The sequence below is a fragment of the Papilio polytes genome, unplaced genomic scaffold (assembly GCF_000836215.1).
Source record: "Papilio polytes unplaced genomic scaffold, Ppol_1.0 DF824381.1, whole genome shotgun sequence".
NCBI classification, from domain to species: domain Eukaryota; kingdom Metazoa; phylum Arthropoda; class Insecta; order Lepidoptera; family Papilionidae; genus Papilio; species Papilio polytes.
This window is the reverse complement of record NW_013524823.1, coordinates 794,249-810,122: the sequence shown is the minus strand read 5'-3', so window position 1 is coordinate 810,122 and position 15,874 is coordinate 794,249. Positions and strand designations below refer to the sequence as shown.

General features: G+C 33.1%; 1 protein-coding gene across 1 annotated transcript in view; it reads left to right on the top strand.

Annotated features, from left to right (window-relative positions):
* LOC106111998 (arf-GAP with Rho-GAP domain, ANK repeat and PH domain-containing protein 2) overlaps positions 1 to 8,564 on the top strand; it is a 16,744-nt gene extending 8,180 nt beyond the window's left edge. Inside the window, exons 5-12 of the mRNA XM_013294231.1 lie at positions 3,091 to 3,212; positions 3,359 to 3,482; positions 3,672 to 3,884; positions 3,996 to 4,186; positions 4,340 to 4,939; positions 5,012 to 5,133; positions 5,332 to 5,440; positions 5,525 to 8,564. Coding sequence (XP_013149685.1) covers positions 3,091 to 3,212; positions 3,359 to 3,482; positions 3,672 to 3,884; positions 3,996 to 4,186; positions 4,340 to 4,939; positions 5,012 to 5,133; positions 5,332 to 5,440 — 1,481 coding nt within the window. The 3' untranslated portion in view covers positions 5,525 to 8,564. The remainder of the gene's footprint in view (positions 1 to 3,090; positions 3,213 to 3,358; positions 3,483 to 3,671; positions 3,885 to 3,995; positions 4,187 to 4,339; positions 4,940 to 5,011; positions 5,134 to 5,331; positions 5,441 to 5,524) is intronic.
* Positions 8,565 to 15,874: the final 7,310 nt, after the last annotated feature.

The following is a 15,874-nucleotide window of genomic DNA, read 5'->3' as shown; positions in this document are numbered from 1 at the left end:
ATTTTTAATGTGTATTTATAACTTTTGTTATTTTGTATTTGTATTGTATTTACAGAATCAGTGTGGAGGAGTGTGATGTCCACACTGGTTGCGTTAGCAACCAATAATAATAAAACGAGCTGTCATCTGGGAAAAGTGTTTAATTGTAATTATTTATCTCAACTAAACTTTAACTTTTCTCGGCTTACGCTGCCTAAACCGTTAGAGGTATATAAAAATGATGTATGGAAGACTTGTAGATCTTAAAAAGTTCGCGATAGCATATATCTATCTTTAACGGTTTTATTACAATAACCACTTTTTTGTTTACATAATGAATTAAAAACCTCACGCTATTTGCAGCATTCTTTTATTGGTTTCAATATTAATCCTTATCCGAATAAATGTTTGTTATCAGGAGAATTTAATGTAGAATAAAATTGTCCTTAACAGTATTTAAATTGGACTAATAGTTTAGAAGATATCGCGAACACAAACAATAAGGGTAACCGAAAAATCACCTTACAAGCTACAGGGCTTAGAAATTTCGAATATTGCATCGGTAGATTTCTGTCATTTCGTATATTACTACTAAGTTAATACTTTTGGTAATAGGTTGAAAAAAAGGGAGAACGTAATACGTTATATCTGTAATTTCATTTGGGCCAAGTCGCGAGCAACAGCTAGTACCAAATATTTAATTACAAATAAATTAAGATGTCACTTAATTCAGGGCGTGGTCTCTTTTACGAAACTGCATAAATAGGAACTCATAAGTATTGTTATGATTATCTCGATTCAAAATGTTTATAGTTTTAGTTTGTATTAATGACTTTTGTACAATCGTAAATATTAAAACGATTTAGTGAGCAAAACGCTTAGAATTCTCTTTTCGATCGTGATAAATTAACAACGCATAGGGGAGCGTGCCGGGAAGTCTAGACATGTAAAAGTGGGTGTGGTCGTTTCGTCTAGACGGCGTGATTTATTGATTGCAAAGCTGCATAGCGACAGGGCGGGTGCACTTGCATATTACCAAGTGGGAGCGGGATGGACTCGACGCCGTCGCGCGCATTATACACCCCCTCTAGGACCTGGGAGCCCCCTGGAAAAGGGAATTTCAGTTGTAGCTCGAACGGGAGTCTAGACACAGAGTGCTCAGTTGCAAAAAATTTTTAATTTTTTTAAATTCACGTCGAAATGCTGTTTTCCCTTATTTTACATCTTCTCAAACATAAATTATTGATTAATTTGGAAAAAAGCTTTCAATTTCAGATGTTTTCTTCTAGGCTTGCTATCTACATAAAGATATTTCTTTCAGTCTCTCATGAAAACTGGTTTCATTTTCATATTCGTCGCCTAGACATTTGTTGCAACTTTTCCTTCTGTGTTTAAACTTTTTTTTTTACTTTAAAACTTTAATTTCGATTAGTTTAAATTTGTTATTGAAAAAATATTCTACGTAGTACATAGTACATAGTATATAGTAGTCATTATAATTTATTTATTATCTGCTTGTGAAAATTATCGTCAGGAATAGCCCACTGACATCCATCCATCTATTCGAAGCAATTCAAAAAGGTACGTAAAATATTTATAATAACTGGGTTTTTGTATGGCTATGGCTTGTTGACATGATAACGGGGTTTTGGTTTATTTATTGCATATTATTTCTATTGTTTATTTTCCATTTTTTTAGTTTCGTTCTTTTCGTTCGTAAGAAATGTAAAATTATACTGTATAGTCTGTTTGCTTTACACTTTTTGCTTCGCGAGCGACTGTCATTTTGGAAAAAAATCCTTGTAGCGTTTGGAAATAGGAAACGCGTTTTCATTCAAATGGCAGTATCGCGCGCCTTCCCACGCATTGTCCACTAAATAGATATAGGCACTTGGTTTCAGGTGCGCGTAAATTTTCTACGCATCTTTGTTTAGTCTATGTATGTATTCAATATGGTTGAAAGAGTCTGTGTATTGATTTATCAAATACTTTTTGTAAACTGATAAAATATAATGTAATCGAGAGTTAATATATCTTTGTTGTCAATTACTTTGAAAACTTACGAAACTTTGAATAGCATACGCGAATCATTACAGCCAGTTGCCATTACGTGCGCTTCTCTTGCTTGCGGCCATTTTGTGTGCTTCGAGTATTGATCGATGAAAACGCCTTCTTCTTTGTCTGTTGCTGTTTAGTAAATAAAAGTCAAAATAAACTAAGAGTTAATTGATGCCGGGAAAGAAATGCTATTAAAAAAAATCAGTTATCAAATTTAAACAAAAACTTTCATTGGTGGTTTAATATCCATGAACCTCATTTTTTCCGAGCACTAAACTGAAAGAGCTGGTTTTAACCGTTATCAAAGTAAACATAAGCTCTACAATAAACGTTCTTTAATTTGAAGATTTACTAGCAAAATTGAGTTGAATTATGAATTTGCTAGATATTTTTTCGTCCATTAACAAAAAAAAGCGGACAAAGGAGCAACAGATCGCTTGATATTAAGTTATCCGACGCCCATGAACATCCGCAATCCGCCAAGGGTACTGCATATGCGATGCCGGTCTTTAAGGGAGGAGTACGCTTATTTATGTGTTTATTTCAGTGGCCTTGGGACAAGTTCTTAGTTATTATGCATTTTTGGAGAGCTAAAAAAACGGACATGTTTAAAAAAAAACCTGCAGACCAAGTTCCATAGCGATTTTTTTGACACCTATATGCATTATCCAAAAGTTAACCATTTGGTTAACTTTCAAAATTATCACAAATGATCCCCTCTTACCTCCTAACGGGAATACGTCTACCAATAACTCTGTATATTATTAGTCGTACAAGACGCACAAACAATTATTATCCTTTTAGAAGTGGATACTGCCTGCTAACTTTACCTGCTGCAGACAAGCAAACTCTGTTTAAAATAATGCATGAAGTATATGCATCTTTTAATGCCTACTTAATTGTACTCTCATCTCAATAATTTTCTTCATGTTCGAGTTGAGTTAAGATTGATCGCAATTTGATATAATAATTGAATAGTTCTGCATGTGATAGTGTTCTGGCCTGCGTTGCCGCTTGACCGCTTTAGATGCTGAATGCGTTTATTATCAACAGGTACTCAGGAAGCCGACGAGGAATCAAAAAAAGCATGCCCCGGTGATTGTGGCTCTAATTTGTTTTTAGACGGTTATGGAGCATCATTACACTTGCGATTTCTCCATACTGAGGAGCTCCAGGTAACGGATCGAAATTAACATGCAATTAGCATCCATATCCTTGCATCGCTTTGGTCTTAATTTTTATGTATATTTGTTTTTTTTTTTTATTTGTATTATAAACGTAAACCGGTAGATAATATTACTTTTTAATATTATGATCGTAGAATTGGAACACTGTCATACGATGTGCGGCGCACAGCAATTTTGTAGAACTTGACGAGCAACAACTCACTAATGAAGACATCCCGACCATAGTAGATAAATGCATTACCTTCATTGATATTCACGGTAAGTGATGAAGAAATTGCAAACTTCTTAACTATTTTATTTATAAAAGCAAAGATGATAATGTTATAAAAGAACAGAGTTAACATTCCGGATTCTGATTTGAGAACAATGTAAATGTTATAATGTTATGGATATTTTGTTATTTTGTTGGTGTTTCTTATGTGTAAATTGGAATGACGTTGGGCACAGGCATCCTAACAGAGGATATCTACCGTCGTGCAACTAGCAGCGTCGTACTGACAGAGTTACTGGAGCGATTCAAGGCTGATGCGTGGTCTGTGCAACTGACTCCTCAAACCTACTCCGAGCATGTTGTCGCTGGACTATTAAAACGTTTCCTTCGTAATTTGCATACCCCACTAATTTCAAGAGAATGCAAACATCGTTTGATTTACGCCTCAGGTATTAATCAAGTTCTTGTATGTATGTACAACAAACGTATGATAACATTAACACAAAATAGTTTTATTTCCTATTACCATTGTATAATAGCAACTGGCATATAATTTATAGCGATGGAGAACAATTTGTGGCGCGTCGATGAGTACCAAAGCGCTATAGCTAACTTGAGCCCAGTATACTCTAACACGATACGTAAACTATTCTCACACCTGTACTTCATCCAGCAATGGAGTGCTTTTAACAAAATGAGTGCGGAGAATTTGGCCGCGGTGTGGGCCCCCATCATTTTGCCGCGCGCTTCGGTACGTATGTTTTACTTCAATCGACTAATGTCAAAGCTTAAAGTAACTTTTTAAACATTGTTGGATTTATTGAATGCCAATCGTCTAATTGCTGTAAATTTTGTTGTAATTGAAAGTAATGTACAATTTCAACAAATTAAATTTTCCTCACAGAGAGCCCAAGATCATCAAACATCGGGGCCAGAAAATGACATAATTATTGTTAAACAAATGATCTTAATGTATAAATTTATTTGGCCGGTGGATGTAAATGACTCAAAACGCGATTTATTATCCCATCTGCTCATCAGGAAGATACAGGAGACATCTGGTTCGGTAGCTCAGCCGAGCAAAGCACACGATCTGCTTTTCTGGGTTTACATGGAGAATACACATTCTCACATCCAAGTTTCGCTCACACCTGAAAAGACTAGCGCCAATGTGTGTGCGGAACTTAGCGCGTACACGATTATTCCTCTAGATCAGCTTATGTTGGAGGAACAAATTTGCAATGGAAGTATGAAACGGATCGTGCACCAAGATGAGATTGTATTGCATATAGTTACCCGATGGGGATGTTGGGACGATAATGATGGAAAGGATAATAACTTGGTGGTAAAAAATAACAAAATACTCTACCAAATGGAAAAAGTGTTAAAATCCGAAACGTGGCTACGCTGCCAATTCCGTTTTGCAAACGCTGGAACAGATATATTCAAATCTTATTTATTTGAATTGCATTGCTCTAAGCTATATCGCTATGCTGACGATGAGGTAAGTGAATGTTTTTTAAATTGTTTTAATTAGTATAAGAATTGGTAATATTAATATCGCTTCACTTTTTAGGGTTCAGATGTTGTGGAGGAATGGGACATTAAAGATATAATCTGGTATTTTGGCCATGAGTCTAAGAGAGACCCGCATAGTCGTTGGACTATAACATTTATTCACAAAAATAAGAATCGAAGGTAAAATTAATTGCTGTTATATATGAGAAACATATTTATAACTTTACAAGAGAAGGGGGCAAACGGGCAGCGGAAACATTGAGATGTTTATCATTGTACAGACATCCGCAATACCAGAGGAACTGCAGATGCGTTGCCGGCTGTTGAAATTATATTGACTTTGTTATTTTATTTTTTTATATTGATAAATGTGATTAGGAGCAAGGAGCATCCATTCTTCGGCAGCACCATAGCTGGTGGAACGGAGAATCAGCTGCAATGGGCGACTGCACTCATGGTTGGTCAGCATGGCACTATAATGACCTAAGTATGTTTATTGCAATCTTATTAATAACAAAACACCTTTTAAGCTAATTGAGCAGACAAATAATTATTTCATTTTATCTTTCAGGTACGAATAGATGTCAAATAAATAGGAACAATCATCTCAACTTTTAGTAATAACTGAAGTAGAATCTTAGTTTAACGTTGCTAATAAGTCTTAATTTAAGATTAAATAATAAGTGTTACAGTTTTTCAAATGTTTGTTTCACTTTTCTAATTTTTTTACTTTTTGTAAGACCAAGATGCAGGAGGAATCGCCCAGTGCTTGATTTTTTATGGATATCCTACGCATTTATAAGTCTCCAATTTTTTTCCTATTTTTGAAATTTATATTAGTTCCATGTTTCTTCTATATTGTTACTCTTTTTCTACCATTAACTACTTTTGATTTTATGGGATCTTCCATTAATCGCACGATGTTTTAGTTATTGTTTCCCATTTTACTCTAGAATGTCGACAAAATAGTGTAAAAAAATAGTATAGTATTTCATAATTTTTGTCCCCCTCCCCTTCGTCAAACACGTGTGATTAAATGGACGATCCCATTATAAACATGTTAAAAGGTTATAGATTGAGATCCCAGAGCAGGATAACGATACCTAAGTTATCCTGTCCAATGGGGCAGTTGACCACTGTAACATAATTGTTTAACTTGACTAGTAGTTGTTAAGTAATCTTAACAAATATTGGCAGACAATTTCCGGTGACTGCCACAGAATTTAGGTGTCGTCATCCTGCTCTGGGATCCCAATCTATTATAATAGATATCTAAAATAACGAATATTTGTTATGAAATTTAAATGTTTAATAGTCTGTTTGATTTCCCACCAGAAGTCCCAGACAATATGTTATTACCATTCCACAAGACTGCTAAAAAGTAGATACTAGATATAAAGGACAACTTGCGTTGTTGCCAAATTCCAGTGTTAGTTTACTGGATTATTGGTGTTAGTAATAGAATAGTTCATAGTTTTCTCATTTTAGTATTAGAACTCACTGGTAACAAAATAGCTTTTAAGTTTCATTGTTACTATTACACAATTAGATTATTAACATATAATAGTTTTATGTTACGTCTTTTTTCGTTTTTTTTTTCACAGTTTTTAGATGATTTATATTTGATTACACAATTAGATAACATATATTAAAGAGGAAAATACTCATGTCTTTTTTAGTTTTTTCACAGTTTTTGGATGATTTGTATTTGATTATAAAATTGCATTTTTTTACTTAAGGTAATATTTAATAGTACATCTTATTTTGTTTATTTATTTAAATAAATAAAAATGTGCCAGTAATAGAACGCAACAGAATAGTATGTAACATTCGTAAATTACCTATAAGAGTGGTTTAGGATTTTGCCATGTATATTAGCATAATATTTCATATTAAAACAATATCTTAGATGTAAGTATGTATAAGATCAATGTAAATAAGTAGAATGGCGTGAAGTCTTGTTAGCTCATATAAATATATCTTTACCGAGCGACTTACAGCCTATACTAGATAAGAAATAATAAAATAGGATTTAGTGTTATAAGTTGGCGAGTGCAAGTTTGACCTCACATATATTCTGACCAAGAAATATGTCAGGACACCTATATCGCTTTATTTAACATCTATAAGTACGCGAAGAAATTAGTTTTATTCCTTCAAAATATGGTCAGGTGTTTTTGTTATTTCTGGTCAGACTATAAACTTAGTGAGAAAAAACTCACTTGCATTATATTACTATAATTTACATGTAATTACTTTACCGCCTGATTGATCTCCCTGGAAAAGGCCTGTGATAGTTTTAAGTCATAATTTTAGTATTTATTAGACATACGGCCAAAATTACAAATTTATCTACTTTTATAAAAAATATTTCTTACTAACGATTTTTCCGGCTTAACACGGGTGGACTTTGTAATAAAACCTAATTAACAACATTTAAGCCTATATTACTCTGGTATAATTTTCAATTTATTGATTACATAGAAATTGCAGTTTTTATTATCTTTATAATATTACTGTAGTATATATTCCCACTGCTAGTATTTTCATCATATATGTATGTAGTGTGTTAAAGCATATTTAAATTTAACACTCTCCTATTACTATTACTAAACATTATATATCCATTTACTAGGCATATATTTAAGTACAGTTAGGTAAAACACTAACATTACAATACATTTAGAATTAATTACAGTAAAGAGAGTTGATTGGTTTATTTTTTTTTTCTATTTTTTGCATTGAACATTCTAAGGCTTCTATTCGATTTACTAATTAACACTTACATATGTTTTAAGAAAAACATATCATTTTGATTTTGTTCACTACTAGTGTTAATTCCGTCTTTTCGCATTTATTACTCATAATAATTAGTAATAAGATTGTTAGTATAATCAAAGACTTTAAAGAAATATATAGACTAGACATAGGAAACAGCAATTTTTCACTGGTAAATTCTTTGAAAATACTTACTATGTTAGTTGTCAAGTTTAGTACCTATGTTCTTGTATTGACATGATATAAAACATTTTATTAAATTATAATAAGCTTCATCAAAAAATAAAACAGACAGTTAAATTTAATTTAATGACACCTATTGGTAATTAAATTCAATACAATTAATTGTGACAAGTGGTCTTGATGACCTATCAATAGACAGCATTAGTGGATAATGTGAAAAATGTCTCAAGTAAAGTGTCATCTATGCTTCCTCTATATATTTTTGTAATGTCTTTGGTATAAAACGTACTCGATGTGTAGCTACAACATTTTTAATATTTAGCTCCTTTATACGAACATACTATATCCATTTTATAATACGTATTTATATCGTAGGTTCCTCATATACTCATACAAGGTCCTGACTATTTTTAACCGAGGGCCTAATATGTAACAGTCTTTTTCTATACGTCAATTAATGACCTTTATATCATATCTTGTATCACTATAATGTGAAATATTAAACAATTTTTTGGATATCGTTTCAAGTTGTACCATTATTTGCTTATAAATAATATACAACTCTGATACTAATATTGCTATTGTTGATTTATTAGAAGATTTAATTTGTAAAATTACTTTTCTTTTGTTCGTGCTTTTTTTTCCTTTAAAATACATTAAATACAGTTTTCTCTCTATTTGGTGTTTTTTTTAATATTACAAAACTACCAACAGTTTACCTTTAATCAAATGATTCTTAAAGTGAACTTAAATTCCAAAACAATCAACACTGGTTGAACATAAGTATAGTAATTTTCTCATTTAATAGGCAGATGGGTAAATAGAGTATCTATTACAAAGTGTTGAGTTCAATCTATGGGAAGTCTTATAAGTTTTTATAACAAGAAGTTCAGTATTTCACAGCCTTGTAAATCTATTTATATTACAAGAACCTGGAACTAATTATCTAGGTCGGCAATAGACGGCGTTGCTTTGTTATAAAGTTTATCATTCTGTTGAAGGTGCACTATAGTTTGTATAAATAAGATATAGTCCCGCAAGGCTCTTGTGGCACCTTTTTGCCATTGACAGGATGGCGCCTCTGAGCATTTAGGGTTACCAGCAAGGTAATATGTTCGCATTTAAGGAAAAATCTTTCTTTTTGAAAACGAAAACGCAAATTGTAATGAAAGTACTTGTACCTTACAATGTAACTACGAAATGCACCAGACTTCGTTTGTCGGGTAGAAGGCTCTATAGTTAAAGAATCTTTGTAGCAAACTTTTAATAATGCACTCTCTTAGGCAGTTAGGCAAGGAATAGTCTAACAAAATAGAAATAGTCTTACTTAGTGCTCATCTACAGAATAATAGAAATCTTACTTATTGTTGTTTATAATCAACGCACAGTACAAATATGTGGTATGGTTTGAACTGTGCGTTTTAAAATTATTAGAATAAATTCATTAGTTTTTGATGCATTACCGAGTACACACAGTAATTACGTAAGTTAATATGAAATTTATGTCACGAAGGCCACACTTCCAGGAGCACAAAACACGTTACAATAAAGTGTCTCTCTCTATCTATATATAGATGTACATGATTCTTTTGGCACCCGGCAATGAGAAGTGACATTTAATGTCAGGGTAATAATGACATAGCTTGTCAGTTCATTTCGCGTCATTACTTTACGCATTTTGTGTAGCTTTTTAATGTTATTCCACGAAATAAAGTGTTGAAAGCGTTTAAAAGTAATGCAAGAGAGTTTTTTTTTTAAGTGGGAGATATTTTTATCGCTGAGAAGAAGTAAGGGGGTCCAGTAATTACATTTGAAAATGTGAATCATCTTGGGTCTTCTGCAATCAGAATTTGTTACCATTTGTTAATCAAGAAATTCCCTAACTCTCAAGGCGAAGCATATTTTTAGATTTGTGATTAAAAAAAAATGTTATATACTAATTGACTTAAAAAATATTTTGCTGAAAGTTGTTTTATTTCCTATTTCAATTGCAGTGACCTACCCTTTATTGTAACGTATTTGTGCACCTGGAAGTATGGCCTTCTTGACGTTAATTTTATATTCACATACGTATTAAGGAAATTACTGTGTGTACTCATTATTGTATCATAAACTAACAACATAGTTGAACAGTGCGTTGATTATAAACAACAATAAGTAAGATTTCTATTATTCTGTAGATAAGCACTAAGTGAGACAATTTCTATTTTGTTAAGACTATTCCTTCCCTACCGAACGGTCTCAATATAGTGCTTTAAAAAAGTTTGTTACAAAGATTCTTTAACTATAGAGCCTTCTAACCGACAAACGAAGTCTGGGGCATTTCGTAGTTACATTATAAGGTACAAGTACTTCCTTTACAATTTGCGTTTTCGTTTTCAAAAGGAAAGAATTTCCCTTTAACGCGGACATAATACCTTGCTGGTAACCCTAAATGCTCAGAGGCGCCAAAAGATGCCACAAGAGTCTTGTCGCACTATATGCATGATTCGTTTGGCACCCGGCAATCGTTGAAAAATAAAAGGGACATTTAATGTCAGGGTAATAGAGAGGGTAGTTCTTATGTGGAGGTACACACACTACGCGATTTTTAGTTGTGCAGCTAAACAGTTGAATTGGCTGCGAAACTTTCGACAATCGCACAACAAACAAAGAAGTCTCATGATATCCTTACTGTCCAGAAGCTGTCTAGTGACTATTTTCCTTTTCGTTTGTGTCATTTTCTATGTCTATTTAGTAGTTTTCTGGCAAACCGCGATATCAGAACTTTATCATCGGTCTAGATATCCTTGCTTGACTGGAGTTCGAAAAGGACCTTGGTCACTTTTTTACATTGACAGAAGAGTGTTAGTAGCAATTTAGTTTAACTTATGCCCACTTGGACAAATGTCAGTCAGTCATGTCAGTCTATACAATTAAACTGCAACAACTATGAAATAAAAAATAAACACGCATTCCATTGCATCACGATTGCAATTGGGTCATCACGAAGAATTTTTTTGCCATAAGGAAGTCGAAAACAAATTGGTTCAAAACGGATATCGAACACGGACCTGTAGATTACAAGCCGACTACACAACCCCTGTGCCACCGAAGCTCATCACCTCATGCTAATGAACCTACTATTATTTAGGTAGTAAATTATATAATACGTTTAATGACGTCTGCGAATAAAATATTACGGGTGGTAGTGAATTTAAATGTAGTTAGCGTGGGATCGATGAGACCGCGGATGGCGGTGCCAGGCTCGCAGGAGCGTGCCCGTGCTTTCTTTCGGGGGGCGGTCGACATCTAAACAAATTTACTTTAAACATTAATAATGCATATTACTCTAATTTGCCTTTACTTTTCTGCTTCTTTTATTAAAGCCTGTCCGTTATGTGCACCAGTTCTTTTTATTCACGTTTGACATCGGTTGACTTTTTCTACGGCTGCTAACCGTTTTAATTTTCTTTCCTCAATTAATTTAGTGTATCACGTAATGACATTTAATTAAAATTAGTTTGACTAGTCGTTTCGTGACGTCATAAATTTAAACAATCCGATTACATCTATCTTGCACGACATGGATAACAAAGGCGAGTGTAAATCTAAACAGTTGACTGAGGAAGACATTAACAGGGTACGTACCTACTGTGGTGGGTATATTAATTGTAAGTGATATGGTACATCAGCAGCTGTATGTGCACTTGAAACTATTCTTCATACTCGTATGATTTTACTTTATTTTGTTAGGTCTTTTTACTAATAGTTGTGGCATATGCCAGCGACTATCGGAACAGTTCACCAGTTAATGGTACCTACACCAATAGAACATTATTAAAATAGTTATGAGGAGTTATGACCGATTATATAGTTACGAGAAACTTATAATGGCCGATTTTCATCATTCCATTTAAAATCAATTCTTATTTTATTCAAATAAATTAAAACGGTGATTTTAACAATGAATGTTTAATGATTGGCAAAATATTAGATGTTAATATTATCAATTCATATGGTCACATACATACATATGTGTGAGTATCATGACATTCAACAAATTGCTGAGATTCTGATAAAGGTGCAAAACAAACGAAATCGACGAGCTTCAATGCTTAATAATTATAATGTAAAGAAGATGATTGAGATGTATGGCTAGACTCCAGACCGCACCAAATAGAGACCCGTAACCTTTGCATATCGAGGTTTAATTTAAGCATCTGCTCTCGGCCACCTCTAGCCTGGTGGGGCTGTACCATAATTGCTTGTCAAGGCAAACAGTGACAGCTCAGTCAAAGAAAATCTCTCTAGTTTACAGACTTAAGTTATGTTATTTTTTTTACCCTAGTTCTACATTTATTCACTCCTGTTCCTAGTAAATAATAATGACAGTCGTTGTTTCTGTAATTAAACATAACGAGTTAAGTTTGGGAGTAATAAATTAAAAGTATTTTCCAAAACTTGTACAGAAATAAAATTTGGCACAGTTGATCATGCACAGGTTTTGAGTTCTAGGCTAATTAACTCTACATTGTACCTTTAGCTTTTCTCCTTGTATATTTAATAAAAAAATAAAGCAATACAGTAGAACCTCGATAAGTTAAAGTCCAAGGGGAACACAAAATATTTTAAGTTGTATAGGTTTAAGTTATCAACGGTCTATGTTAGGTTAATATAGAGGGTAGGTATGTCCATATGTATGTATGTACCCTTGTTCCTTGTTTTACTCGAATGCGTCAGAAGGATTGGTGGATACTGAAATTTAAATAATCAAATTTAATTATTTACATTGCATATTGCAGGTTTATTATACTTAAAGTGTCTGTGGTTTTCTTTTGTTTCACACAATTCACAGAATCTAAATCGATTCTGATCTGATCTGATTTTTAATGACGAATAAAGAGGAGAATACATTATATTTCATGTAACATTGCTTAATAAATGATCGTGCATGCAATAAATGATACATTGACAAACAACTTTTACGTTATAGAGGTTGAGGAAACATTTCTTTAAGTTACTGAGGGACAATACAGAGATTAAGAGGTTGCTTATTTTAAGTTTTAGGGGTTTGTGCTCTGATGGGGAGGAAAAACATTATTTTTAAAGTTATAGAGGTTTGACTTATCGAGGTTCTACCGTAATTGTAATTCTATTGAAGGAATTCATTTTTGTATAAAAACTTACCTACTTTAGAGTTTGAGATGAAGGAATTTGTAAACATCTTGCCTAGTGCACGACTACGTAGGAATAAATATCTGTGCAAAATTTCAAGTTTCAGGTCCTGTATTTTGTGCGTTGACATATAACTTATAACTTTAAGAGTGGTAGAGCCCGCTTTAACATTTTCGTACTGTAGGGCCGGCTGGCCCGGTGAAATACCACGATCACACAAAAAACAGGCGTGAAGTGAAAGCATTCCGCGTTTCATGTGATGAGTGTCGTGCCGGAGGCCTAATTTTAGTCCCTTTCCCTTTCCCTTTCCATCCTTTTCTTAAGAGGAAAGGATGGCAAGTTAAATGGATTTGACGGTGGAGGAGACATATAAGAAGGGGAAATGTCCTCTTTCCGTGCGTCTCCACCTCCGTCAATTGAGGGTAGGTAACGTATCTGTAATTGCGGATTTTTATAGACAGCGGTCGCTTTCCATTTTGGTGGATTCAGGTGGCGGCTTGCTCGTTTGCCACCTAATATTATAAAAAAAAACTTTTACTTATTTGATTACTTTGTCCGATTTAGCTGGTCATAATACTCGTATTGTATTCTATTAGATTATACATCTATTATTCACAAACATTCCACTAACTATTATCTAAATAATGATCCAGTATCTACGTAAACGTAAGAGGCGTGTAGGAAATAAATCAAATATAGTTCAAATTACACCTAAGAATTTACAATAATCACTTTCGTGCCAATGCATTGTCATCCACATCAGAAATTAAGGAAAATACTTACTGTCTTTGAACTTCATTGCAATATATTTTGTTCTAACGGAAAACAGTTATGTCATAATGTAATTACCCCCATATGACGCTAAGCCCCGCCTCCGCCCGCGAACACCTTGGTTGTTTTATCGATACCTTCACACTTCCACGTATCCACAAACTTACACTGCAAATGTTATTTTAATAGTTTTGACGGCTTAAATAACAATTACAAAAGATGAATGTCATTTGTGTATTATGTGAATAATGGTGGTTTAATTTAGTTGTTTATACTGATAATAATAAGTGATTAAATTGTTTATACGATCATATTTGTTGTATGCAACGTAACGTGTATGTTTTATAAAATGCATTAAAAACGTTGTAAAATGGACAGTCCAAGTGAACAAGAGAAAGCACGAGAGGATTTTGAAAATCAACTGAGATATGCTTTCATAAAATTTGATTATCCTGATGACGATGAGGAACCCACTGAGGTAGGATTAGTATATACATAAATAAATGTTTTTTATGACTCCTCGTTGATTCCTTCAGTTAATTTCAATTGATGATATAGTAGAAAACAAAATACACTAAAAACAAAATATTCTCAAAAAAACAGTACACTAAAAAGTAACTAAACAATTGCTTACAAATACTAAACTTCCCTTATTGTAGCTGTTATGTCTATATTGTACAATTATTATTACTTTGATGTCGATGTCAGCCGAGGTATGCAGTGATGTTTCTACGTAAGGCTTTCTACATTTTTACCATAACAATTGACAATTTAAAGTATAGTAACGTTTAAGTAATGAATCTATCTACATTGACTGATACCGACTTCAAAGTAATAATTATTGTACAAAATAGACACAACAGCTACAATAAGGTAGGTTTAGTATTTTCAATAAATTTAGTTACGTTTCAGTGTACTGTTTTTTGAGAATATTTTGTTTTTAGTGTATTTGTTTGGAGGTCGGTTTTTTTAATGTTTAATTATTTCCCGATTTTTGAATCTAAACCTCGCAATATGATAATTACTAGCTTTCAAACAAAGAATGAGTTATCTTAATCGGTTATCTATCTGTTGCCCGTGAGTTTTAATATTTTGATAACTTCTAGGATCTTGGTCAGAATTACATACTGTAAAAGGCAATTATGTTCTACATTTAATACTCTATCGTGAAAACATATTTATTTGGATAAAGATTCATACCAAATAAGAACAAAAGCGTTGAAAATGAAGTCGATTGCATTTATTTGACGGTTTTCGCAACACAAACGGTTATTTTGCGACCACCTTAAGAGATAGATATATGCTATTGCGGACTTTAATTTAGCTAATTGAATGAGTTACAATTCTTCCATACATCAATTGTATGTAGGTCTTATAGTCGGCTACGTAAGCCAAGAAAGCAAACTTTGTTACAAGTTGGTAACTTTTTCTGCGACTCGTAATTTTATTTTTATGATATCTCCTAAACTATTGATCGGAATCATACAGTTTTAAGGGCATTTATAATCTACATTAAATTCTCTTGATGATGGATACATTTATTTAGATAAAGATTCATACCGAATACGAGTAATAGCGTTGAAAGTGGGGTATAAATTTCGATCGATATTTTAATGAAAAAAGTGGTTATTTTGCGACAACCTTAATAGATAGATTTATGCTATCAAGGATTTTAATTTAGCAAATTTTAAATGGCTACAATTCTTCCGTACATCATTTTTATGTAAGTCTTATAGTTTAGGCTACGTAAGCAAAGAAAGCAAAAATGACCCCAAATTTCGTCACGCGATTTTGAACTAAACTATTTAACTACGTCGTAGTCTTTGACTACGAAAATCAAACAGAAAAAAGGGACCCACCTGCAAGCATTACCATTCGGGTAAAAAAGAACTATAAAAATCGGTCTACTAGCGGCGAAGTTATGCCGTAACACACATAAAAAAAATACACGAAAAACAAAACAAAATGCACTAAAAACAAAACAAAATACACCAAAAACAAAGTATTCTCAAAAAAAACAGTACACTAAAAA